Source organism: Vulpes lagopus, chromosome X (assembly GCF_018345385.1).
Source record: "Vulpes lagopus strain Blue_001 chromosome X, ASM1834538v1, whole genome shotgun sequence".
Classification (NCBI taxonomy): Eukaryota; Metazoa; Chordata; class Mammalia; order Carnivora; family Canidae; genus Vulpes; species Vulpes lagopus.
Genome location: NC_054848.1, coordinates 66,447,583 through 66,475,518, shown reverse-complemented (window position 1 = coordinate 66,475,518; position 27,936 = coordinate 66,447,583). Strand labels below are relative to the sequence as shown.

The 27,936-nt window shown below is 38.7% G+C and overlaps 1 protein-coding gene across 6 annotated transcripts in view; it reads left to right on the top strand.

Annotated features, from left to right (window-relative positions):
* CHM (CHM Rab escort protein) overlaps nucleotides 1–27,936 on the top strand; it is a 248,577-nt gene that overhangs the window by 171,902 nt on the left and 48,739 nt on the right. For all 6 annotated transcript variants that reach the window (XM_041741201.1, XM_041741198.1, XM_041741202.1 and 3 more), the window contains 2 exons: nucleotides 21,542–21,646; nucleotides 22,261–22,324. In XM_041741201.1, coding sequence (XP_041597135.1) covers nucleotides 21,542–21,646; nucleotides 22,261–22,324 — 169 coding nt within the window. The remainder of the gene's footprint in view (nucleotides 1–21,541; nucleotides 21,647–22,260; nucleotides 22,325–27,936) is intronic.

The window sequence follows — 27,936 nt, the reverse complement described above, 5'->3', positions numbered from 1 at the left end:
AATCATGTATCAGTTCTAGCAATTTTTTAGTGGAGTCTTTAGGGTTTTCTATATACAGTATCATGTCATCTGCAGTTAGTCCAAGTTTGGCTTCCTCCTTGCTGATTTGGATGCCTCTTATTCCTTTTTGCTGTCTGCTGAGACTAGGATTTCCAATAGTATGTTGAATAACAGTAGTGAGAGTGAACATCCCCATCTTTTTTTTAAAAAAGATTTTATTTATTTATTCATGAGAGATGCAGAGACAGAGAGAGAGAGAGAGAGAGAGAGGCAGAGACACAGGCAGAGGGAGAAGCAGGCTCTATGCAGGGAGCCTGATGTGGGACTCAATCCCAGGTCACCAGGATCACACCCTGGACCAAAGGCAGGCGCTAAACTGTTGAGCCACCCAGGGATTCCCCTGGACATCCCCATCTTATCCCTGACCATAGAGGAAAAGCTCTGTTTCTCCCCCTTTGAAGAAGATATTAGCTGTGGGTTTTTCATATATGGCCTTTATTATGTTGAAGTTTGTTCCCTCTGTCCTTAGTTTTGCTGAGGGTTTTTATCATGTTGTACTTTGTCAAATGCTTTTTATGTATCTATCAAAAGGATTCTTACCCTTTATTTTATTAATATGGTATATCATGTTGATTGATTAGCAAATATTGAATGACCCTTGCAGCACAGGAATAAATCCCACTTGATCTTAGAGAATGATTCTTTTAACATACTGTTGGATTCAATTTGCTAGTATTTTGTTCAGAATTTTTTCTTTTAATCTATGTTCATCAGGGATGAACTATAGTTTTCTTTTTTTTTTTTTTTATAGTTTTCTTTATTAGTGGAGTCTTAGTTTGGTTTTGGAATCAGGGTAATGCTGGCCTCATAAACTGAATTTGGAAGTTCTCCTTCAATTTCTGTTTTATATAATGGTTTGAGAAGAGTAGATAGTAACTCTTTTTTAAGTGTTTGTTAGAATTCCGCTGGGAAGCCCCCTGGCCCTGGACTTTTCTTTTTTGGAGATTTTTGATTACTGACTCAATTTCTGTGCCGGTTATTGGACATGATCATTTTTTTTTTCAGTTTTGGTAGTTTATATGTTTCTAGGAATTTGTTTCTTCCAGGCTGTCCAATTTGTGGGCATATAGTTTTTCATACTATTCTCTTATAATTTGTATTTCTTTGGTGTCAGTTGCTGTTTTTCCTTTCTCATTTGTTATTTTATTTATTAGAGAGCTTTCTCTTTTGTCTGTGATAAGTCTGGGTAGGAGTTACCAATTTTTAAAAATTTTTTCAAAGAACTAGCTCCTCTTTGCGTTTTTCTGTTGTTTTTTCTATATCATTTATTTCTGCTCTAGTCTTTAGTATTTCTCTTCTTCTGATGGCTTTAGGCGTCATTTGTTCTTTTTCTAGGTCCATTAGGTGTGAGGTTAGGTTATTTGAAATTTTTCTTGCTTCTTGAGGTAGGTCTGTATTGGTATATCCTTCTTGTGACTGCTTTTGCTGCATCCCAAAGGTTTTAGATCCCTGTGTTTTCATTTGTTTCCGTGTATTTTTTTATTTCTTCTTTGATTTCCTGTTTGACCCATTCATTCTTTAATAGCATGTTCTTTAAACTCCATGTTTCTCTGGTCATTACATATTTTTTCCTTATGGTTTTCTTCAAGTTTCATAGGGTTATGATCTGAAAACATGCATGGTATGATTTCAATTTTTTTTTTATTTGTTGAATCTTAATTTGACCCAGTGATCTGTTGTGGAGAATGTCTCATATGTACTCAAAATGAATGTGTATTCTGCTTTAGGATAAAATGTTCTGAAATCAAGTCCATCTTGTCCAGTGTGTCTTTCAAAGCCACTGTTCCCTTGTTGATTTTCTGCTTAGATCCACCCATTCCTGTAAGTGGAGTATTAAAGTCCCTACTATTGTTGTATTATTATCAGTAAGTTCCTTTATGTTTGTTATTAGTTTTATATATTTGGGTGCTCTCTAGTTGGAAGTATAAATATCTAGTTGTTTAATCTTTTATTTTTTTATTTTATTTTATTTTTTTGGATACGTGATGTTTTATTACCATCCATTTGCAAACATTTTCTAGTATTACTTTGTTTTTTTTTTTAATAAATTAATTTCTATTGGTGTTCAATTTACCAACATACAGAAAAACACCCAGTGCTAATCCTGTCACGTGTCCCCCTCAGTGCCCATCACCCATTTCCCCCCACCTCTGCCCTCCTCCCCTTCCACCACCCACAGTTCGTTTCCCAGTGTTAGGAGTCTTTATGTTCTGTCTCCCTTCCTGATATTTCCCACACATTACTTCTCCCTTCCTTTATATTCCCTTTCACTATTATTTATATTCCCCAAATGAATGAGAACATACACTGCTTGTCCTTCTCCGATTGACTTATTTCACTCAGCATAATACCCTCCAGTTCCATCCATGTTTAAGCAAATGGTGGGTATTTGTCGTTTCTAATGGCTGAGTAATATTCCATTGTATACATAAACGACATCTTCTTTATCCATTCATCTCTCGATGGACACCGAGGCTCCTTCCACAGTTTGGCTATTGTGGCCATTGCTGATAGAAACATCGGGGTGCAGGTGTCCCGGCGTTTCATTGCATCTGAATCTTTGGGGTAAATCCCCAACAGTGCAGTTGCTGGGTCATAGGGCAGCTCTATTTTTAACTCTTTGAGGAACCTCCACACAGTTTTCCAGAGTGGCTGCACCAGTTCACATTCCCACCAACAGTGTAAGAGGGTTCCCTTTTCTCCACATCCTCTCCAACATTTGTGGTTTCCTGCCTTGTTAATGTTCCCCATTCTCACTGGTGTGAGGTGGTATCTCATTGTGGTTTGGATTTGTATTTCCGTGATGGCAAGTGATGCAGAGCATTTTCTCATGTGCATGTTGGCCATTTCCTTGTCTTCCTCTGTGAGATTTCTCTTCATGTCTTTTGCCCATTTCATGATTGGATTGTTTGTTTCTTTGGTGTTGAGTTTAATAAGTTCTTTAAAGATCTTGGAAACTAGCCCTTTATCTGATACGTCATTTGCAAATATCTTCTCTCATTCTGTAGGTTGTCTTTTAGTTTTGTTGACTGTATCCTTTGCTGTGCAAAAGCTTCTTATCTTCAAAAGTCCCAATAGTTCATTTTTGCTTTTGTTTCTTTTGCCTTTGTGGATGTATCTTGCAAAAAGTTACTGTGGCCAAGTTCAAAAAGGGTGTTGCCTGTGTTCTCCTCTAGGATTTTGATGGACTCTTGTCTCACATTTAGATCTTTCATCCATTTTGAGTTTATCTTTGTGTATGGTGAAAGAGAGTGGTCCAGTTTCATTCTTCTGCATGTGGATGTCCAATTTTCCCAGCACCATTTATTGAAGAGACTGTCTTTCTTCCAATGGATAGTCTTTCCTCCTTTATCGAATATTAGTTGACCATACAGTTCAGGGTCCACTTCTGGGTTCTCTATTCTGTTCCATTGATCTATGTGTCTGTTTTTGTGCCAGTACCACACTGTCTTGATGACCACAGCTTTGTACTACAACCTGAAATCTGGCATTGTGATGCCCCCAGCTATGGTTTTCTTTTTTAAAATTCCCCTGGCTATTCGGGGTCTTTTCTGATTCCACACAAATCTAAAAATAATTTGTTCTAACTCTCTGAAGAAAGTCCATGGTATTTTGATAGGGATTGCATTAAACGTGTAAATTGCCCTGGGTTACATTGACATTTTCACAATATTAATTCTGCCAATACATGAGCATGGAATATTTTTCCACCTCTTTGTGTCTTCCTCGATTTCTTTCAGAAGTGTTCTATAGTTTTTAGGGTATAGATCCTTTACCTCTTTGGTTAGGTTTATTCCTAGGTATCTTATGCTTTTGGGTGCAATTGTAAATGGGATTGCTTTCTTAATTTCTCTTTCTTCAGTCTCATTGTTAGTGTATAGAAATGCCATTGATTTCTGGGCATTGATTTTGTATCCTGCCACGCTGCCAAATTGCTGTATGAGTTCTAGCAATCTTGGGGTGGAGGCTTTTGGGTTTTCTATGTAGAGTATCATGTCATCGGCGAAGAGGGAGAGTTTGACTTCTTCTTTGCCAATTTGAATGCCTTCAGTGTCTTTTTGTTGTTTGATTGCTGAGGCGAGGACTTCCAGTACTATGTTGAATAGCAGTGGTGAGAGTGGACATCCCTGTCTTGTTCCTGATCTTAGGGGAAAGGCTCCCAGTGCTTCCCCATTGAGAATGATATTTGCTGTGTGCTTTTCATAGATGGCTTTTAAGATGTCGAGGAAAGTTCCCTCTATCCCAACACTCTGAAGAGTTTTGATCAGGAATGGATGCTCTATTTTGTCAAATGCTTTCTCTGCGTCTAATGAGAGGATCACATCGTTCTTGGTTTTTCTCTTGCTGATATGATGAATCAATTGATGGTTTTACGAGTGTTGAACCAGCCTTGTGTCCCGGGGATAAATCCTACTTGGTCGTGGTGAATAATTTTCTTAATGTGTTGTTGGATCCTATTGGCTAGTATCTTGTTGAGAATTTTTGCATCCATGTTCATCAGGGATATTGGTCTGTAATTCTCCTTTTTGGTGGGGTCTTTGTCTGGTTTCAGAATTAAGGTGATGCTGGCCTCATAGAACGAATTTGGAAGTACTCCATCTCTTTCTATCTTTCCAAACAGCTTTAGTGGAATAGGTATGATTTCTTCTTTAAATGTTTGATAGAATTCCCCTGGGAAGCCATCTGGCCCTGGACTCTTGTGTCTTGGGAGGTTTTTGATGACTGCTTCAATTTCCTCCCTGGTTATTGGCCTGCTCAGGTTTTCTATTTCTTCCTGTTCCAGTTTTGGTAGTTTGTGGCTTTCCAGGAATGCGTCCATTTCTTCTAGATTGCCTAATTTATTGGCGTATAGCTGTTCATAATATGTTATTAAAATCGTTTGTATTTCCTTGGTGTTGGAAGTGATCTCTCCTTTTGCATTCATGATTTTATTAATTTGAGTCTTCTCTCTCTTCTTTTTAATAAGATTGGCTAATGGTTTATCTATCTTATTAATTCTTTTCAAAGAACCAACTCCTGGTTCTGTTGATCTGTTCCACAGTTCTTTTGGTCTCGATTTCATTTAGTTCTGCTCGAATTTTAATTAACTCTCTTCTTCTGGGGGTGGGGTCTATTTGCTGCTTTTTCTCTAGCTCCTTTCTGTGTAAGGTGAGCTTTTGTATTTGAGTTCTTTCCACTTTTTGAATGGATGCTTGTATTGTTATGTATTTCCCCCTCAGGACTGCTTTTGCTGCATCCCAAAGATTTTGAACGGTTGTATCTTCATTCTCATTAGTTTCCATGAATCTTTTTAATTCTTAATTTCCTGGTTGACCTTTTTATCTTTTAGCAGGATGGTCCTTAACCTCCACATGTTTGTGGTCCTTCCAAACTTCTTGTTGTGATTAAGTTCTAATTTCAAGGCATTATGGTCTGAGAATATACAGGGGACTATCCCGATCTTTTGGTATCGGTTCAGACCCGATTTGTGACCCAGTATGTGGCCAATTCTGGACAAAATTCCATGTGCACTTGAGAAGAATGTGTATTCAGTTGAGTTTGGATGTAAAGTTCTGTAAATATCTGTGAAATCCATCAGGTCCAGCGTATCATTTAAAGCTCTTGTTTCTTTGGAGATGTTGTGCTTAGAAGACCTATCGAGGGTAGAAAGAGCTAGATTGAAGTCACCAAGTATAAGTGTATTATTTTCAAAGTATTTCTTCAGTTTGGTTATTGATTGGTTTAAATATTTGGCAGCTCCCACATTCGGGGCATATATATTGAGGATTGTTAAGTCCTCTTGTTGGATAGATCCTTTGAGTATGAGATAGTGTCCCTCTTCATCTGTCACTATAGTCTTCGGGGTAAATTTTAATTTATCTGATATGAGGATGGCTACCCCTGCTTTCTTTTGAGGACCATTTGAATGGTAAATGGTTCTCCAACCTTTTATTCTTAGGTTGTCGGTGTCCTTCAGTCTCAAATGAGTCTCTTGGAGACAGCAAATAGATGGGTCCTGCTTGTTTATCCAGTCTGAAACCCTGCGCCTTTTGATGGGGTCATTAAGCCCGTTCACGTTCAGAGTTACTATTGACAGATATGAGTTTAGTGTCATCATGATATCTATTCAGTCCTTGTGTTTGTGGATTGTTCCACTGAACTTCTTCTTAAAGGGGAATCTTAAGAGTCCCCCTTAAAATTTTTTGCAGAGCTGGTTTGGAGGTCACATATTCTTTCAGTTCCTGCCTGTCTTGGAAGCTCTTTATCTTTCCTTCCATTTTGAAGGAGAGCCTTGCTCGATATAGTATTCTTGGTTGCATGTTCTTCTCGTTTAGGACCCTGAATATATCCTGCCAGCCCTTTCTGGCCTGACAGGTCTCTGTGGAGAGGTCTGCTGTTACCCTAATAGTCCTCCCCATAAAAGTCAGGGATTTCTGGTCTCTTGCTCCTTTAAGGATCTTCTCCTTATCTTTGGAATTTGCAAGCTTCACTACTAAATGTCGAGGTGTTGAACGGTTTTTATTGATTTTAGTGGGGATCTCTTTATTTCCTGGATCTGAATGCCTGTTTCCCTTACCAGATTCGGAAGGTTTTCAGCTAGGATTTGTTCAAATACATATTTTGTCCCTCTGTCCCTTTCGGCGCCCTCAGGAACCCCAATAAAACGTAGGTTTTTCTTCCTCAAGCTGTCGTTTATTTCCCTTAATCTGTCTTCATGGTCTTTTAATTGTTTGTCTCTTTTTTCCTCAGTTTCCCTCTTTGCCATCAACTTGTCTTCTATGTCACTCACTCGTTCTTCCACCCCGTAAAGCCTCGTCGTTAGGACTTGTAGCTTGGATTGCATCTCATTCAATTGATTTTTAATTTCTGCCTGATTGGATCTAAATTCTGCAGTCATGAAGTCTCTTGAGTCCTTTATGCTTTTTTCTAGAGCCACCAGTAGCTGTATAATAGTGCTTCTGAATTGGCTTTCCGACATTGAATTGTAATCCAGATTTTGTAACTCTGTGGGAGAGAGGACTGTTTCTGATTCTTTTTTTTGAGGTGAGGTTTTCCTTCTAGTTATTTTGCTCAGTGCAGAGTGGCCAAAAACAAGTTTAATTGGGAAAAGGAGAAAAAGAGAGAGAAGGAAAGAAAAGAGAAAAAGAAAAAAGAAAAAAAGGAAAAAAAGAGAAGAAAAAGAGAAAGAAAAAGAAAGAAAAAAAAGGGGGGGTGGGGGCAGCAATCAGAAATCAAAAAGAAAAACAAAACAAAACGAAAAGATCAAAAAATACGGGGGAGTATTTTCTGATTCTGTATACTTTAAGTCCCTTGACTTCCTCTGCAAGTTGTCCATCTAGTTCGTCTTCTGGGGGAGGGGCCTGCTGTGCTGATTTTCAGGGGTTAGCACTTGGGGGAGCTGCTCTCTCCCCTGCCTGGTGCAGGGCTCAGTGGGGGTTGTTTACCCCGTGAGGCCCCAGGAGGAACAGCCACAGTGGCGGCGGGAAACTCTGGAAACTTGGATTCAGCTCGCACAGTAACTACGGAGCTCTCCGTCTGCAGGGCCTGGGGTCTCCGGGGCGGGGCCGCTGATCTGCTCAGCTTGGGGCAGGAGAGTCCTTGCTGTCCTGGGCCCTCCGGGTCTCTGCCTGTCCCGGGGGGAGGCCGGATCCTGGGCTGTGTCCCGGCGCCCTGTGCTTTGGCGCCTGCGCTGTTGGATTCGTGCTCCCGCCCCGCAGCCCCCTCCGCGGAGCCGCCGCCCGAGCCCCTCGGAGCTGCTCCGGGTCCCGCTGTGCGCGCTGCAGCCCTTAGGGAGCTCGGCGGGCTGCAATTGTCTGTTAGTGTCCCAGGGAGCCCGAGGGCATCCCCGCCCTCCTGGATCCTGCTCTAACTCCTTGCAGGCGCCTTTCTGCCCAGGAAGGTTGGTGCAGCTCCTGCTTCTCCTGGAGGGTGCTTTCCTGTCCTGGGGACACTCGCCCCGGCCTCAGCCCGGCTCCTCGCGGGGCCCCTCCCCCTTGGAGGCCTTTTGTTTCTTTATTTCTTTTTCCCCCGTCTTCCTACCTTGATAGAAGCGCGAACTCTTCTCACTGTAGCATTCCAGCTGGTCTCTCTTTATATCTCAGACCAAATTCGTAGATTTTCAGAATGATTTGAATGTTATCTAGGTAATTTTTTGGGGACCCTACTCTTCCGCCATCTTGCCCCTCCTCTCTTGTTTAATCTTTTAAAGTCTTTGTATTAAAATCTCATTTGTCTGATATCAGTATTGCTACTCTAGCTTTCTTTTTACTTCCATTATGCATGAGAAATGTTTCTCCATCCCTTCACTGTCAATCTGCAGACGTCTTTATGTCTAAAATGAGTCTCTTATGGCAGCATATAGATGCTTCTTAGTTGTTAATCCATTCTGACACGCTGTATCTTTAGATTGGTGCATTTAGTCCATTTACATTCAGAGTAACTATTGGTAGGTATGAATTTAGTGCCATTTTATTATTTGTTTTGTCATTCTTTCTGGAGACTTTATTCTTTTTTAGTCTTTGTCATTTCTGGTCTTTCCTCCCCATTCAAAGAGCTCCCTTTAATATTCTTGTAGGGCTGGTTTAGTGGTCATGAATTCCTTTAGTTTTTGTTTGTGTGGGAAACTCTCTCTTTCCATTCTGAATGATAGCCTTGCTGGATAGAGCATTCTTGGCTGCAGATTTTTCCTATTCCACACTTTTAATTTATCATGTCCCTCCCTTCTGGCTTGTCACGTTTCTGTGGAGAGATCTACAGCTAGCCTTATGGGTCTTCTTCCTTTGTATGTTAGAGACCTTTTGTCCTGCTGCTTTTCGGATTTTTTTCTTTATCACTGTATTTTGCAAATTTATAATATATTTTGATGTTGGCTTGCTTTTACTGGTTTTGATAGGAGTTCTCTCTGTCTCCTGGATCTGGATATCGCTTTCCTTCCCTGGATTAGGGAAGTTTTCATCTATTATTTCCTCAAATAAACCTTATGTTCACTTTGCTCACTCTTCTTCTAGGACTCCAGTGCTATAAGTGTATTTATGTTTGATGAATCCCCTGAGTTCCCTAAGTCTAGTCTCATGATCCATAATTCTTTTTTCTCTCTTTGGTTTAGTTTCATGATTTTCCATTGTTCTGTCTTCCATATCACGTATTTGTTTCTGTGCTGCTTCATCCTTCTGGTCATTATATCCTGTCTGATTAAAATCTTAGTTATTGCATTTTTATTCCAGGTAATTAGCTTTTATCTGTGTGGTAAGGGCCTCCATGAAGTCTGTATATTTTTTTAAAAAATATTTATTTATTCATGAGAGAGAGAGAGAGATACAGACATAGGCAGAGGGAGAAGCAGGCTCCATCTCCATTCCATGCAGGGAGCCTGACATGGGACTCGATCACTGATCTCCAGGACCTCACCCGGGCTGAAGGCGGCACTAAATCGCTGAGCCACCTGGGCTGCCCCCCATGCAGGCATATTTATGTATTTCAAATAAGTCTCTGGCCATGATCTTTTCTTGTTGTTTCATTTGGGATGAATTTCTGTATCTTGGCATTTTATCTAAGTCTCTGTCTTCTTGTTTGTTTGAAAAGCCCATTATGTGTCCTATTCCTAAGAGTAAAGGCTTTATGAAGAAGAGGTCATATAGTGTTCTGGACCTGGTGCTTCAGGGAGTATTTCTGGCATGTGCTGGGTTTCACTTAGCTGCTGTGCTTTGGCTGCCCTGTCCTTCAGGCCAGTCATCTTCAGAGGCTCTCCTTGCCTGCAGTGGGGATTGTTTGGTCCTTAGGCTGAATATGGCAAGTTTTAACTAGGTGTGTTCTGTTCTGCTTGTTAAATTAGACCTGATGCTACATCTGCTAGAACTGAAGCCTTGCAGAACTCTGGGAAATGTGGTATTTGTAAGATTTTCTGCTGGTCTTATGGGGAAGAGGCCTTCTTTGCTGGGACTTAGGCACACTTACCTGAGAAAATGGTACTAGCAGAGTGCAGGAGGTTGGGACTTGGTATAAACAGGTTAGTCAGCCAGTATTGGCACTGTGCTGTTTACTAAAACTTGCTTATATTGAGAAGCTGGGAAGGGAAATGGTGCCACTAGCTCCTTTATCCCCAGAGAGGAGTCTCAGTGCTTACCACTCTCAGGGAACCACTTCCAGAAGAGTAAATAATCTCCCCTCCTCATGAGTTCCAAACATTTTTCAGATCACCATTCTCATACTTTCTCTGTGTTGCTTGTCTGCCTGGAGCAGTACAGTACACTTTGGACTCTCTTCCAGCAAGCATACAGACTTTTATTTTATTTTATTTATATTTAAAATCAATTAATTAACATATATTATTAGTTTCAGAGGTAGAGTTTAGTGATTCATCATTTGCATATAATACCCAGTTTTCATTATATCAAGTGGGCTCCTTAATGCCCATCACCCAGTTACCCCATCCCAACCCACCTCCCCTCCAACAACCCTCAGTTTGTTTCCTGTTGTCAAGAGTCTCTGAAGGTTTGTGTCCCTCTCTGATTTTTGTCTTATTTCATTTTTCCTTCCCTTCCCATATATTCATTTGTTTTGTTTCTGAAATCCCACGTATGAATGAAATCATATATTTGTCTTTCTCTGGCTGACTTATTTCACTTAGCATAATACCCTCTAGTTCCATCCATGTTGCTGGAAATGGTGAAATTTCATTCTTTTTGATGGCTGAGCAATATTCTATTGTATATACCACCTGTTCTTTATCCATTTGTCTGTTGGTGGACATATGGGTTCTTTCCATATTTTGGCTATTGTGGACATTAAGCGTGCAGACTTTTAAAATTCCAAATTTTAGGGAAGTGCTATGACAGGAGCCTGTTCTGGTTTTCTGGAGGAGAGTCTTGCTGCTGGAAGACATGCAGGTTTGACTGAGAAGGACAGTTGCATAGAATGCAGAGGAATGGGATTTGGAGCAAGTAGACTAAAGAGCCAGTTGGGGGCAAGAAGCTCTCAGGAGGTGTCTCTGCCTATGCTGGGGGGTAACGGCAACTGCTGGCTCTTTTTTTGTCCAGAGAGGAGGAAAGGTGTATCTGTGAATGCCACCTCTCAACACATGTGCTCAAAGAAGAGAGAACAGTCTCTCCCTCTTGGGCCTTAGGTGATCCTCAGATGAGCTCTCTGCTCTCAGGCTGTTTGCCTGCCATCTTTCCAGGTATAGGGTGATGCCCTCAGGGCTCTATCTCAGGAAATCCCAAAGTCCTCTAAAACTGCAGTCTTTGAGCCCAGCTAGTTGTAAAAACTCACAAAAATCAGCCCCTCTCATTTTCCCAACCAGTGGCTTTGGGGAAGTATTCTCCTTGTGAACTTCTCTGTGTGCTCCCCTCTCTCTCACCTTTCTGTGCAACCAGGGCTCCCTCCCCTCCACTGCACCTGTGATGCATGATCCCTTTCTTCCCAAACCAGGACTCTGTTTCCTACCTTCCCGGATGTGGCCTCTTCTCTCCCTTTTGTTGTGGAGTTTATTCTGCCAGTCCTCAGGTCAGTTTCTTGCATATTCAGAATGATTTGATAGTTAACTAGTTGTGTTTGAGGGAAGAGAGAAGTCTAGGTTCCTTCTGCTATGTCTCAGTCAAGCTCCTTTCCTGAATTTTATTTTTTTTAATTTTTATTTATTTATGATAGTCACAGAGAGAAAGAGAGGCAGAGACACAGGCAGAGGAAGAAGCAGGCTCCATGCACCGGGAGCCCGACGTGGGATTCGATCCGGGTCTCCAGGATCGCACCCTGGGCTAAAGGCAGGCGCTAAACCGCTGCGCCACCCAGGGATCCCCCTTTTCCTGAATTTTAAATAGCAGACATACCGCTACTTATTTAACATTTACTTTTATGTCTTCATGGAGAGACCTCAAACATAATAATTACTGTCCAATAACTCCTAAGGCATGCAGGGTCCAGTAGCCCTTGAATGAGGGAAGACCTGGAACTCCATCACTGCTGTGAATGACAGTGAGTGAGTCACTTTTCTCTGGGCCATAAAGATCTGTAAGATGAGTTAGATGGACTCTCCAATAATCGGTGAGTTGCCTTCCTTATGTAATGTGCTTTGATTGTGTTAATAAAAGTACTTAGATTTTCCTTGACATTTATAAGTAAATTATCCTAACATGTTGTATAAGCTTAAATGTAGACCATTCTTACATACTAGGTAATCCTCAGTCCCAGTGAGAAATAAAAAAAAAAAAACTTCGATAGATATAAATGAAATAGCAAAATGTCTATTGAGACTATTGTATTATTTTTTTATTAGACTTCCAGTTTTCCAATGAATATTTTTTTATTGTCCATTTTGGTTGCTTAAGATACAGCCATTTTGGATTCTGCTTGTGATTCTTTTACTTGAACATTTATTCCAAGCCATGATTATTTACTTCCTTAATAGTGGAACAATTTTTAAATTTGACCCACATTCATAGTATTCATGGTATCTACGGTATTCTCACGATAGTATATTGCTTAAGTGATCTTTTAAAAGTTTTGTTTAAGAGACCACCAATACTTAAAAATTATAAATTCATACCTTCACTAATAATCACCAAATTTATAATTTTTACCTTTATAATAAAAATCCTATTCTGTCAAGTCAAATAGTCTCTCTAAATATCTAAAGGTAGGGCAGCCCGGGTGGCTCAGTGGTTTAGTGCCGCCTTCAGCCCAGGGCCAGATCCTGGAGACCCAGGATCGAGTTCTGCGTTGGGCTCCCTGCATAGAGCCTGCTTCTCCCTCTGCCTGTGTCTCTGCCTCTCTCTCTGTCTGTGTCTCTCATGAATAAATAAACAAAATCTTTAAAAAAATAAATAAATATCTAAAAGTAGCATTGATTAAAGTTGAACTCGGGCTAATTTATCTCTCCCAAATACTACTTTCATATTCAAAATCAAATACTTAAGAGAACTACCAGTAATAGTTTTGTAGGATTGCAGGGTTCTTATCTCACAGAGTCAAAGAATGAATCTCATGAACCCAAAAGGGTGAAGTGAAGTGAAAGTTTATTAAGTGAAGGTGAGAACAGAAAGAAAATAGAGAGCTTTTTAGCTCTCTAGAGTGGGAAAGGACCCTAATGTGTTGCCTTTGAGGGATTTCAGCGGCAGTCTTTTATTGAGAACTGACTGGGAAGCTTGTTTTTTATTTTTATTATTTTGAGATTCTTGTGTCCTCTTGGTTTGTTCCCTTATCTTTTGTTTAGCTCTATCTCAACATCTCCACCTGCCAGGAATAGTTTCAGAGGTGTCAGGGGTCTCCTATCTCTCCTGCATATACCTTAACCGCTTCCCTATTTATGAGACAGGACCTGTGGGCAGAAAGAGCTATACTGTGTTTGTAAGGAAAGACTAATTGTATACTTTTTAATTAGTGGGGATTAGGAACAGTGCAAGTCTCCAAAGAATCTGGAATCAAGGTTTTCAGGACCTTGAGGGGCCAACTGCTGCCAAGATAAGGTTACTTTTTAGCATAAGGTGCTAAGGCAGCCCCGAGTTCCTTGAGGAATGTCATGCTCTGAATGTTTCAGGTACCTATCAGTGGGCTGCAAGCTGCAAAGATTTAAATTTAAGTGACATTTCTTTTGCCTTTGTTTCCTACATCAATAGGAGTTATCAGGACTCGAATATAAAGTGAGGGAAAATTTGTTGAGGGAAAAATCTTGAACTTATATTTATCCAGCATGTATCCAGCAATATATCCAGCATGTATTTCTTTTTAAGGAATCCAAGTTGACTTAACTAATTGTTTATTCTATGTGTAATTAGAATATTAATACATCAGCAAAGATTTGCATTTGTCTCCTTATGGTCTTAGATTTCCTCTCTTTCCCTGTTTTTCTGTGTGGAACACTCGGCATCCCCTTTGATGTAATTAAGAACTACTCATGCTTGAGTTCTAAGGTCTATGTTTATTTTCTGATTCTACAAACTATATCAGAATGCTCTGCTAGGCCCCATGAGCCAGGTCCCCTTGTATGATTGTTAGTTCCATGTAAGAAAAGGCAGGAACTCACTACTATACGTCCAGAAACAAAGCAGGTTCCTATCACGCATTATACTCAGTAGCTATGTGATAAATGAATGAATGAATCTTAAAAAACTGATGATAGTCTTTGGTGCTTTCTTTTCATCATCCATTGAGGAAAGCTGTAGAAGCATAAATGATCATAACATTGAATTCAGTGTGGTGATTACACATCAAAGTATTGTACAAACTTTGAACAAAGAAATATAGAATATTAACCTTATTTTCAGATCTTATTTTTCATTTTTACTTAGTTTGCTTTTCCTGAGAGCCACATTGACTGTGCTTTCTTTGCTCCATTGACTCTGCTTTTCAATTTTTAAGGACATAGGTTATCGGCAGTTCTTTTCTATACCCTGTCACTAAATTCTAATACTGAACCCCTCTATTAACTGTTTCTGGAAATACTGCTCTTGTTGAGCAGCTTTCTTTTTCTTTGCAGCTGTGCTGACTGGAAAACTCCTATAAGGTAAATTTGGCCATTTAACAGTATAGAATTTGATACAGGGGTAGAGTGTGAATGATCTTGGACCAGATATGTCTATAACCAGTAGTCTGAATCTAATTACTTCAACTAGTATTCTTTTGTACTTTTAGCTATCTCACTTACTAGAATTCCTGCTGTGACTATTTCTTAGAGATATCTTTTCTCTGATGTCAGGAATAATCATACCTTTTCCAGATCCTTGAAAGTTAGTAATGAATGGTATGTTAGAGCAAGTATGAGATGACTGTTCTTACTACATTGGTCATTATAGGAAAATTGCTGCATTTCTGATTTTAGCATGTCTCATTTGCAAAATAGCAGTGATAATATTCTATACATTTAACCTGCACAACCTCCAACCTCCATGCTAGTTTCTACAGGAGTAATGAGATGAATAAAACATGGACCTTGTCTTTGTGTACAAAGAGAGCAGTAAACAGTGTAGTCTCTAAAGTCAAATAGACCTGGATCTATATCCTGGCTTCCCCACTTACTAAATGAATGGACTTTAAAAGTTGTTTAACCTCCCTGTGCTCCAGTTTCTGTATAAAGTGGGACATGACAGTAAGTACCTCATTTGGTTATTATGATTATTAACAGATAAAGCAGGTAGAACCATTTGTTACACTAAGTAGCAGCTCAATACATGTTAGCTAGTTGCAATTAATGTAATTGGATATTTTGGAATCCCATGGAGGAGATATATCCTGAAGATCCATCTGTGCCCAAGCTAAGGAGTTTGGACTGTAATCAGTGGTGGTTTTAAGTGGATATATAACAAGATTAGATTTGCTACTTTAAGTTATTAATTCTGGCACTGATTTTAGAATAAGCACTTTGATGATAAGAGATTCTTTTACCTCCTAAATCAAAGGTTGTGAATCTTTGGTTTTGTCTTCACACTGTTTACATGCACAGAATACTTCCATTGTCTTTCCATCCATTCAGCCATCCATGCAACAAGTATTAGTTGTTTTTGTGTCCCAGACACTAAGAATATAGCCGAGAACAAGACAATCATGGTCTTTGTTCGTATGGAGCTCAGAGTCCGCTGGGGGACATTAAAGAAAAAATAAGTGAATGAGATAATTACACATTGAAATCTTTCACTCTGCAGATCTAGCTCTGCCCCTCCCTGTGTAAAAAGCTTCAGTGTCTTTATATCACTTCTGAATAAAGTTGTAAAACCCTTTTATATGACATGTGAGGCTGTAGGATCTGGCCTCTGCCTGCCTCTCTAAGCTCATCTCTCTTCCCTCCCTGCTTCCATTTTATTGTTATTTAACACTAAACTGTATGTGGTTTCCTGTACTTTCTTTTTTTTTTTTTAATTTTATTTAAATTCAAGTTAGTTAACATGTAGTGTAATATTGGTTTCAGGAGTAGGATTTAGTGATTCATCACTTACATGCAATACCCAGTGCTCATCACAACATGTGCCCTGCTTCATGCCCATCATCCATTTAGCCCACCCGCCCAACCCCCCCCTCTAGCAACCCTCAGTTTGTTCTCTTAACTATAGAGTCTCTTATAGTTTGCCTCCCTCTCTGCTCTTCTTTTCTTTTTCTTTTTTTTTTTTAATTAATTTTTATTGGTGTTCAATTTACCAACATACAGAAAAACACCCAGTGCTCATCCCGTCAAGTGTCCACCTCAGTGCCCGTCACCTCTTCCCCTCCAACACCCGCCCTCCTCCCCTTCCACCACCCCTAGTTCGTTTCCCCGAGTTAGGAGTCTTTATGTTCTGTCTCCCTTCCTGATATTTCCCAACATTTCTTCTCCCTTCCTTTATATTCCCTTTCACCATTATTCATATTCCCCAAATGAATGAGAACATACACTGTTTGTCCCTCTCCGATTGACTTATTTCACTCAGCATAATACCCTCCAGTTCCATCCACGTTGAAGCAAATGGTGGGTATTTGTCGTTTCTAATTGCTGAGTAATATTCCATTGTATACATAAACCACATCTTCTTTATCCATTCATCTTTCGATGGACACCGAGGCTCCTTCCACAGTTTGGCTATTGTGGCCATTGCTGCTAGAAACATCCGGGTGCAGGTGTCCCGACGTTTCATTGCATCTGAATCTTTGGGGTAAATCCCCAACAGTGCAATTGCTGGGTCGTAGGGCAGGTCAATTTTTAACTCTTTGAGGAACCTCCACACAGTTTTCCAGAGTGGCTGCACCAGTTCACATTCCCACCAACAGTGTAAGAGGGTTCCCTTTTCTCCGCATCCTCTCCAACATTTGTGGTTTCCTGCCTTGTTAATTTTCCCCATTCTCACTGGTGTGAGGTGGTATCTCATTGTGGTTTTGATTTGTATTTCCCTGATGGCAAGTGATGCAGAGCATTTTCTCATGTGTACTTTCTTATTTGCCTATGTACTCCTTCAAATGCTGCCCTTCTGCCTGAAATGTTCTTATTTGCTTGCTTAGCTAGTTTTGATCCTTTAAAAGCCAGTAATGTTAACACTTTTCTCTGAGGAGTATTCCCTGATATTCCACCTTTGCTTCCTAAACTTAGGTATCTTCCTTTAGTAATCTCATGATGTCCTGTCCTTATTTCTTATCCCTGGACTTGGGCATTGTCTTATAATTGCCTGTGTCTGAATCTTCATTACATTGGGAGCTCCTTAAGGATAAGATATTTTTATTCTTGTATCTTAAAACAGTTTTTTTATTTAAATTTATCTTTTATTGGTGTTCAATTTGCCAACATATAGAATAACACCCAGGGCTCATCCCGTCAAGTGTCCACCTCAGTGCCCATCACCCAGTCACCCCCACCCACCTCCCCTTCCACCACCCCTAGTTCGTTTCCCAGAGGTAGGAATCTTTCATGTTCTGTCTCCCTTTTTGATATTTCCCACTCATTTTTTTCTCCTTTCCCCTTTATTCCCTTTCACTATTTTTTATATTCCCCAAATGAATGAAATCATATAATGTTTGTCCTTCTCTGATTGACTTATTTCACTGAGCATAATACCCTCCAATTCCATCCATGTCGAAGCAAATGGTGGGTATTTGTCGTTTCTAATGGCTGAGTAATATTCCATTGTATACATAAACAGTGCTTGGCACATGATTGTTATGCCATCATTTACCTTTAGACAAATGAGCTACTGACTTGCTAGCAATCCATTGTCTTATTAAACACAAGTATAAGGCAGTAGAGATGAAGAGAAGAAGCTAGCTTCAAGAGATCTTTATAAAGGGGGATTAAAATTGAGTAGATGAGATACGGAAAGAAAGTTTCTAAGCTAGGGAAGCTAACTGCTGGGCATGTCATTACATGAGATAGATACTCCAAGAAGGGAAACAGGTGAGGAGTCATGATGAACTCAGTTTGGGGTATGCTATGTTTAAGAAAGGTTTGGAGTCTATCCAGAAAGGAATAGATTAGACACAGTTAAAAATATGGATACAGAGCTTGGGATTGGTCAGAACAGAGAACCATAGATTTGGGATTATCTATCTGTTAATGGTATTTCAAACTACTGGAGTGCATTTTTACCCAAGAAAAATGAATGATAAGCATTTTGGAATGGTTTTATTGAAGAGGTAACATTTGAAATAATGTGTTTTAGAAAGCATGGAAGGGCATAATGAATAGAATTATTTTGTCTCCTTCAATGATTGGGGATCTTCTAACTTTCTTAATGTGTTTTTTATTTTTATTATTTCATGTGATTTCTGCATTTCTTATCATAGAGTTAGTTGGGGTATTCTGAAGATCATAGAGATTAGATACCTCTTATAATGTTATAGTTCTCTTCTGGGTTGAATTCCAGATAGAGTTTACATCTTGCTGAGTGTTTTCTTCCTTATCATTTTGCTTTGTCACTGAATCAAGAATTGAAGAACTGTTGTGATTTGTTGATTTAGAAAACTCAGCTCTAGAAATGTTCTGTCTGGCCTCAGTGAGTCTTATGATCAGCCTGGTCCTTGTGTCTGTATCATTGAGAACTCCTATCATGTTCCTTCTCAGTTTAATATTTATGAGGCTCAGCAAGGCCCTCAAATCCAGAATGCTGTTAATATTTAATGGCTTCCTCAGGTTTATGTGGAAGGGTGTTTTAATGTCTCTGGCAGTACTCTTTCATTTTGCTGTTTTCCATTATTTAAATGCCATCAAATTTTTTATATTAATCTTTATAATACGAAGTCTAAGTTTAGGTCTCAAATCAATCTGCTTTTCTTCATTGTTCTCCTAATTAGGCCTAATATATGACAGTAAGGCAAATATCTTAGGGGAAAACAAATCTTTACTCCTTACTTAAACATGCTTTGGTTTGAACAGCCTTGCTCAGACCTAGAGCCTTAGTACATCTGAGTGAGACTATCAGATGAGTTGTATTACCATCATCTACCAGATTGGGCATATGTGATCATCACATCAATTTTTGCAGAAATCACCTTTTTTTTTTTTTTTTTTTTTTGATAGCAATAGCTCTTGACTTTTCTCTACATAGCACAGACTAAAACTACAATAGCAGTGGCATGCTCGACAGTGATTCTTCCCTGGGACTTGGGAGTTTATCAGAATCTCCAGGGGTACTTATAATTTGAAAAAGTCCCCCAGGTGTGATTCTGATTTGCTCCCTCTTCCTCTTTCTCTGAGAATCACTGTTTCATCACTGTTTCATTTCTAGATGAAATAGAAATAGGCACATTTATTAGTATATTGACCTTGCATAATTGAACTCCCTAATCCCCATGCACCCATACTTCCTTTTTGAGTGGTACCAGTAGTTCTTTCTAATATCAATAACTTCTGAACCCAATTTCTACCTGTCATCAGGTGTAGCTACCACCAAAGCAGCCCTGTTAGTGTTTAGAAGCCTGTAAAACAAGGAGTTCTCCACTAGCTTGAGGGCTAGTTGAATGGTGTGGTTTATTTAAATGGGAGTCCTTTGCAAAGACTTAGACTAGAGTCCAGGATGTATACTACCACCACTCCCTCACCCCCACCAATTTTATTCCAACATTTTACAATGAAAAGTTTCAAATCTATACCAATTTTGAGAGAATTTCAGGATGAATATTTATATATCTACAACCTAGATTCTATAATTAATATCTTAATATATTACTTGTTTAATCATGTATCTACCCAAATATTCATTCCTCTATCCATCCATTCACCTTTTTTAAGGATTTCATGATAAATTCCAGATATTAGTACAATTTCCCCTAAACACTTTGGCATACCTTTCACTAATAAGAGTTTAATATTTATTTATAGTCTTTTCTTTTGATGTAAAATTTACATACAGTGAAGTGCCCAAATCTTAAGTGCTCCGTAGCTTGAGTTTTGATAAATGATAAATCTGAATATCCCAAATCCCTATCAAGATATAGATTATAACACCCTTTTTTTTCTGCCCAGATTATTCCCTCTTGACTTCTATAGTTTCTGACTTAAAGGTAAGAAAAAGGCTTGTCAGTGTTCCAGGACAAATAGGGTTCAGTTTAATGATGGATCAGCAGATTTCTGCATTGCCTAAAGTACCTTGTATTTTAAAATATATGTGAATATATTAAAACAAGATACTGAGTAAGTAATTTTTCAGTTTTTAAATAATTATTTCGGAAAATACTATAGGTATAAATACCTTATATCTATTTAGCTAAGTATTTTAAAAGGCAAAAGCTCTAGTTTAATGAAATGTGAGGACATATGCATAGAAACAACTGGGGAAGAGAAAGGAATTGGAGATGAGATGGGAAAAAATCACATAAATAATAGTGTAATATAACATATATTAATATGTAGTTAATTGGTTAAAATATATATTATGTATATTTAACATCATGACATATCACAGTCTGTCTTGACAGCAGTGGCATGTAATTTATTCAAGAATATCAACATATCATAATCTGCCCTTAGGAAATACACATTCAGTTCTTCTCACTGTTGGTCTTGGGTTTTCATCATTTTATTTTTAAGCCTTTATGCCTGGTAACCATCTCTTATTTGGCTTATTTTTAGAGTGATGTAGCATATTTTAATTTATATAAGTGTATTTAAAATACGCTATAAGTTTGAAATTATTTGCTCACATTTTGAATAACATACAAATGTATTTCTAATAAAATAATTCTGATCCCAAAAGGAGAAGCTGTGACAAAAGTAAATTGTGATATTTTCATAATAAAAAGATACGACAAACATGCAGGCATTTGCATGTCATTCCTGAAATATTGCATACTGGCTTTGTCAGTACTGGTAAGTCCATTTCAAGGATGTTGCCCTTAGTCCATTAGTTTGGATAATGAGCCCTATAAAGTACATTTATAACTTTGGCACTGTAAGGAGATGGATTCTAATTTTCATCCTTTTATCTAGACACATTGAAAGAAGGTCAATGGAGGATTCTATATGATTCATTGTCCCAACACATACCATATGACAGAGACCTGATAATGTCCGTGCATAAGTGTTTTCCTTATTTAGGAATAGCACTTGAAAGAAATCTTTTTGTGTTCATCCTTTGAAGTAGAAACGTATTAAGAGAAGCTTTATCCCTCTTTTTTTGTTTAAAACATTATCACATGTGTGACCAGATAGCTGTTCTTAAACAAAAGAGAAAATAACACTTAACAAGAATAATCATTTTCTTAGATCTTTTAAGGGGGAAAAAACCCATTTTCTAAACAAAAGAAAAGTTTCTGCCTTCCAAAACATTAGAAAGCTTATGCTTATACTATAATAGTTGTACTACCATTATTCTTATTAATGGCATTGAAAATAAATATTTAAATTCTATTCAATGCTTATAGTTTAAAGACTTCAACATAGCAACAAGAAGATATATTCTGTAATTTAGTGTCAATTTTATGTCAACATGTGAAATTGTATACTGTTTTTAATTTTGTCTTCCAAGAAATTGGTTTTAGATTCAAAATTGTAGGTGATTAGTTTTCAATGGTGTAATCATTAATGAGAACTTTTTTGCTATGTTTATCTTCTTTGTAGATGTAAAGCAATCATAGATCAGTTTGGTCAGAGAATAATCTCTAAGCATTTCCTTGTGGAGGACAGTTACTTTTCTGAGAACACATGCTCACATGTACAATACCGGTAAGGCACCCCTCCACCTACTGTCCAAGGGAAGGTGAAACATTGGAAAATTTACCTGTGTAATTATATTGACACTTCTGTGTAACTGTGTTCTTAAAGTTAGATGCAAATACGTATCAAACCAAAGATGTATCCAATATATCCACTGAGTCTGATTGTAGGGGAGTCCAGTCTAAGTTTGACTCATTAGTATCAGCTGGGGTTTGTCTGAAGGTCACATACCCTTCTTTCTTTTTTTTTTTAAGACTTTATTTATTTATTTGAGAGAGAGAGAGAGACTGACCACAAACGAGGGGAGGGGCAGGGAGAGGGAGAAACACACTCGCCACTGAGCAGGGAGCCCCATGTGGGATTATGACCTGAGCTAAAGGCAACTTAACTGCCTGAGCCGTCCAGGTGCCCCTACATATCCTCCCTTCAATGAGCCAAGAAAAGGTTAAGGAAGAGCTTAACTTGATTTGAGGAGGCAACACTTTTATCATGACTTAAATCTTTGAAATATGCCTTCTGGTAGTTCTATAACTATAAATGTAGGTTTATAACTATATATGAAAATTATTTATATAACTGTAAATGGAATCTGAATCACAGATTAACTGTTTTGTGCATTACAGGCAGATCTCCAGGTCAGTTCTGATTACAGATAGATCTGTACTAAAAACGGATTCAGATCAACAGGTAATTTTAGCCCTGTACTTTTTAATAAATGTTGCTAAATTAATCTACATGATACTATGTATAAATTAATATTGGTGAAATAAAATATATTAAGTCATATGTGCTAATGTATTTAATGCATTTTTTAAAAAATACATAATGGCAATTTTGCAATAACCTTGGTTTCTTGAAGATTTCCTTCTAGCAGAACAAATAATTATATCTTATGTAACAGATTTATTCTATGGAAATTGGACTAAGTCCTAGTTTTTGACAGCTGTTCTATAAAATCGAAAATATATTGTTATGGGAAGAAAAATAGTATCCCCAGAGAATACATTTAAAACTCTAGGAGGAAAAGGCTTTATGGTAACCAGCCCTAGCACAGTAGTGGTAAGGTGACCATTAGGCCTGGAGTGAATGAGTACCAGCACACCATTTCTGGTTCTAATTTTTCCTCATCATCATTGTTCCTTTCAGTACCTTCTTCCTTCTCCTCATTGCCAATTCTGTAGGAATGTCTTTATGTTATGGTTTTTTCCTCAGTCTGAACTCCTAAATTCCAAAAGTATGCCCCCCTTCTTCTGATCATATTATGCCATGACTGATAAAATCAGTTTACTTGGTGTGACTGTCAGACCTTTTCTGTATGCTAAAAATAGATTCCACAAATTCCTTAAGTTAGAAGCTTTCTGATACATAGAATAAATGTTTGCTATGCATATGAGCATAAATACTTTTACTCATTCAGTAAACAATGAGTGTCTTCTACATGTCATCCAGTGTACTAAGATCTGAAGACAGTGTTAACCATGATAGCATCTCTGTCCTCATAGCTTGGAAGATACAGATATAGAGAGAGAAATAGCAGCTAGAGTTAAGCATGTGTGGGCAAGTGTGAGCAAGGAAGGACTGGTACAGAGGCTTGTACAGGATTGTAGTGCTCATCACAGTGTCCTATAATTGCCAGTTAACTTGTCTTTATCTTCCAGTAAACTGTAAGCTTTGTGAGTATGTTAAAGAATGACAGGGAGGCAGAAAAGTAAAGAGAGAAAATAGAGACAATTCTGTAGAAGCTGAGCTGCGAAGAATAAGAAAGAGGAAGTGATTCCTGAAAAGAGATGTGGAAGTGAAGGGGGCTTTTCTTTAAAAGATTTGTGTATATTTCAGCTGATGCAGTGGAGCTAATAGGGAAGAAGAGGTTGCAGATACCGAGGAGAAAAGGAAGACAATTAATGCAGCAAGGTCCAGGTAAAGGCTTGGGGAGAGTGGGATTCAGAGAATAGGTAAAAAGCATTGCCCTTGAGATGCCTTGAAATAAAAGGGTGAATACAGGACTATTTGTAGGTCTGGGAGTTCCCATCTGATAGGATCCATTTGCTCTTTTTTTTTTAAGATTTTAATTATTTATTTGAGAGAGCACAAGCTAGGGAGGGTAGAGGGAGAGCGAGAAGCAGACTCCCCACTGAGCAGGGGAGCATCAGAATGATATGGAGCTCAATCCCAGGGCCCTGGGTTCACAACCTGAGCTGAAGGCAGACACTTGACTAACTGAGCCACCCTAGCACCCCTTATTTACTTTTTAAATTACAAAATGAGGTCATCCCCTGGGAATGGGGGTGTAAGAGTACTTAAAAGGCCAAAGCTCAAGGAAAGGTATACAGCAATAACTATGAGGAGTTGTGGAGTGAGCTATCTCATGGTCAGATGGCTGCACAGCTTTGATGGCCCAGTTGATTTTGGAGGTTATGGGCGTACAGTAGCATTAATCTGCCACTATCCTTTCAGCTCTTCCATTCTTTTACCCAGACCCACTCTGTTTATTGACCTGTTAAGAGACCTATAATTCCTTGTCCTCTCTTTTTCCTCCCAGTTTACCAGCTTCCTTCTGCCCTCTTCCTTTTCCATGTTTTGGACCCCTTGGTTAATGAACTTAACCATGAACCATCTTATGAACTACCCTTCCAATACCTTTAATTCCCATGTAGCCATGCTCTTCCACTGCACTCACAGAAGAAAATTCTGTTCCTGGATGAGGCTATAATCTATGTCTGGATTACAGAGGAATACACGAGAAAACTACACAACCAGACAGACTGGCACTGCCACAGAGTCAGGGTTACCAACCTCATTCATCTGAATACTACCTACCTACCACCAGGTAGGTGCCTACCTGGTGCCTCCGATAGCTCCCTGTCCCTTTCCCCTCAGTACCTAATCCATATCTTTACTATTCTACCCATCCTTCTCCCTCTTAGCTCTTCCACTTCACCCCCTGCTTCTTTGAGAAAAGCAAGGCCACCTACTAAGCGCAGTGGCCCTTGACCTCCTGCCCCACCACCCGCAACTAATGGACGTGTACAGAGACTAATGAGGGGGCTCCCCTCCCTGTCCAAGGCCAGCAACCCCTTTCAGAAATGCTCTTCACACACACACACACACACACACACACACACACACACACACCTACCCTGTATGGCTGTTCTGTCTTAAGGCTTTCCCTCGCTACTGCCACCTTCCCCTCAACCTATACACGTGTATTAGCATTTTCTGTTTCAAAAACAAACAAAAAAAATACTCCTTTGACTTTGCCCCCATCTCTAATTGTATCCAATCTCTCACCTGCTCTTGGTCAGCATTTTCAAGATAGTATCTGTACTTGCTGCCTCTAGCTCCTTACCTCTCATTCATTTCTAGGCCTGGCTTCTACCTTCACATTACTACCACCATTTTTCTTGCTAAGCTTATTAATAACTATATGATGGTTAGGACCAGAAGACATTTTTTGGCTTTTGTCTACTGGGTCTTTTCTGGTACATTTCACAATGTTATAATTTGATTATTCCCTGTTTTGACTTCCATGACACTGTGCTGTCCTGATTCTCCTCATAACTCTCTGGACATCCCCTTTCTGCTTCTTTGGTGGGCTCTGTCCTCCTCTTAAATATTGGGGCTCCTCAGGGTTCTAACTTCAGCCCACATTATCTCTTGTTCTGTGCACATTTACTGCTTGACTCCATGTACTGTCATGGTTCTAACTGCATAAATGTTGGTGACAGCCATTTTTATATCTCCCAGCAATGTTGGCCAAACTTCCTGATAGATGTCTATCACAAAGGCCTCTCAAACTGAACATACTCAGAGCTGAATTCACCATCTTCCCTCTCAAAACTATTCATCCAGCGCTCCCTACCTTCATGAATGGTGCTGACTTTTTACTAACAACTTTTTACTCCCATCTCTGTTATCCCGAGGCTCCAGGTCCTCTCATTGTACTTTCTAGAAGTTGCTACAATCTACTTTTCCTCTCAGTCCTTATTCTCACTGCTCTGGTTTCAGGACTTATTATCTCTACCTTCTAACTTTTTGTTCTGCCCCACATTTCGTCTCTTTCAGATCCATCCTCCGCAGAGCTATCAGAGCGATCAGTCTAAAATGTACATTTGGTATACTTTTCTTTTTTTCCTACATGGCTTTTTTCTTCTTTTTAAATTTTTGAAGCATATATAATGAGACTTAAATGGAGGAAAAAATAGGTATAAGTCTAGATAAATTCTATGAAAGTGACATTAGAGGATTGAGGGAATTGGCTTTTGATGACTTTTATTAATCTCTATGAGATTTAAGATCTTCTCAGAGTTCAGGACACAGAAGTTACTGTGGTAGGGGGTTACTGATTGTATTTAAATTCTTAAAGATTAGACATGATGGTTGTAGGAAACAAAAGAAATACAGGCATACCTCAGAGATATTGTGAGTCTAGTTCCAGACCACTGTAGTAAAGCAAATGTCACAATAAAGCAAGTCAAATGATTTTTTTGGTTTCCCAGTGCATAAAAAGTTATGTTTACACTATGCTCTAGTCTATTAAGTGTGCAGTACAGCATTATGCCTAAAAAATGTACTTACCTTAATTAAATATTTTATTACTTAAACAATTCTAACAATCATCAGAGCTTTCACTAATTTGTTGGTGGAGGATCTTGCCTTAATGTTGGTATCTGTTGATCAGAGTGGTGGTGGTCAAAGATTTGGATAGCTGTGACAATTTCTTAAAATAAGACAACAATAACCTTTTTGTATCACTTGACTCTTCTTTCATGAATGGTTTCTCTGTAACATACAATACTGTTTGGTGGCATTTTACGCACAGTAGAAATTCTTTGAAAATTGGAGTCAATCCTACCACAATCTGTTTTGCTTTATCAACTAAGTTTATATCATATCTAAATCTTTTGTGATCATTTCCAATATCTTCACAGCATCTTTGTCTTAAGTAGATTCCGTCTCAAGAAATACTTTCTTTGCTCATCCATAAGAAGCAACTCCTCACTTTTTAAAGTTTTACCATTAGATTGCAGCCATTTAATTCCTTCAAGCTTCACTTCCAGTTCTTGCTATTTCCACCACATCTACAGTTATTTCCTCCACTGAAGTCTTGAACCCCTCTAGGTCATTCATGAGGATTGGAATCAACTTCCTCCAAACTCCTGTTAATGTTGATATTTTGACTTCCTCCTATGAATCATGAATGTTCTCAATGGCATCTAGAATGGTGAACCCTTTCCAGAAAGTTTTCATGTTACTTTGCTCATATCCATCACTGTATATGGCAGGTATAGTTTTACAAAATGTATTTCTTAAATAATAAGACTTGAAAGTCAGAATTATTCCTGGATCCATAAAATGCAGAAAATATATTGTGTTAGCAGACATGAAAAGAACATTAATCTTCTACATCTTCGTCAGAACTCTCGAGTGATCAGGTTCTTTGCCAATGAGCATTCGTAGTTTGAAAGGAATCTTTTTTCCTGAGCAGTAGGTCTCAGCACTGGGCTTAAAATACTCAGTGAACCATCTTGTGTTATTCAGGCTTTGTTGTTCCATGTACAGAGGACAGGGAGAGTAGATATAACATAATTCTGTAAAGGCACTAGGATTATTGTAATGGTAAATGAGCATTGGCTTCAACTTAAAGTCACCAGCTACGTTAGCCTTTAACAAGAGTCAGCCTGTATTTTGAAGCTTTATTTTTTTATTATTATTTTTTATTTTTTTATTTTGAAGCTTTTAAGCTAGGTCTTGACTACTCTCTAGCTGTGAAAGTCCTAGATGCCATCTTCTTCCAATAGAAGACTGTTTGATCTGGAAAATTTGTACTGTAGTCTAGCTACCTTCATGAATTAACTTAGCTACATTTTCTGTATAACTTGCTACAGCTTCTATATCAGTATTTGCACTTCTATTATGGAGAGGACTTATTTCTTTAAACCTCATGAACCAACCTTGGCAAAGCTTCACTTTTCTTTAACTTTTCTTACCTCTCTGAGCCTTCATAGAATTAAAGAGAGTTAGGGTCTTGACTTGAATTAGACTTTGGCTTAGAGAATGTTTTAGCTGTTTTGATCGAGACCACTGAAACTTTCTCCATATCAGCAATATGGCTGTTTCCCTTTCTTATCATTCTTATAATCATTAGGGTAGCACTTCTTAATTTCCTTCAAGAACTTTTCCTCTGCATTTACAACTTAGCTAACTGTTTGGCACAAGAGGCCTAGTTTTTGGTCTTTCTCAGATTTCAATGTGCCTTCCTCACTAAGCTAGATTATTTCTAGCTTTTGATTTAAAATGAG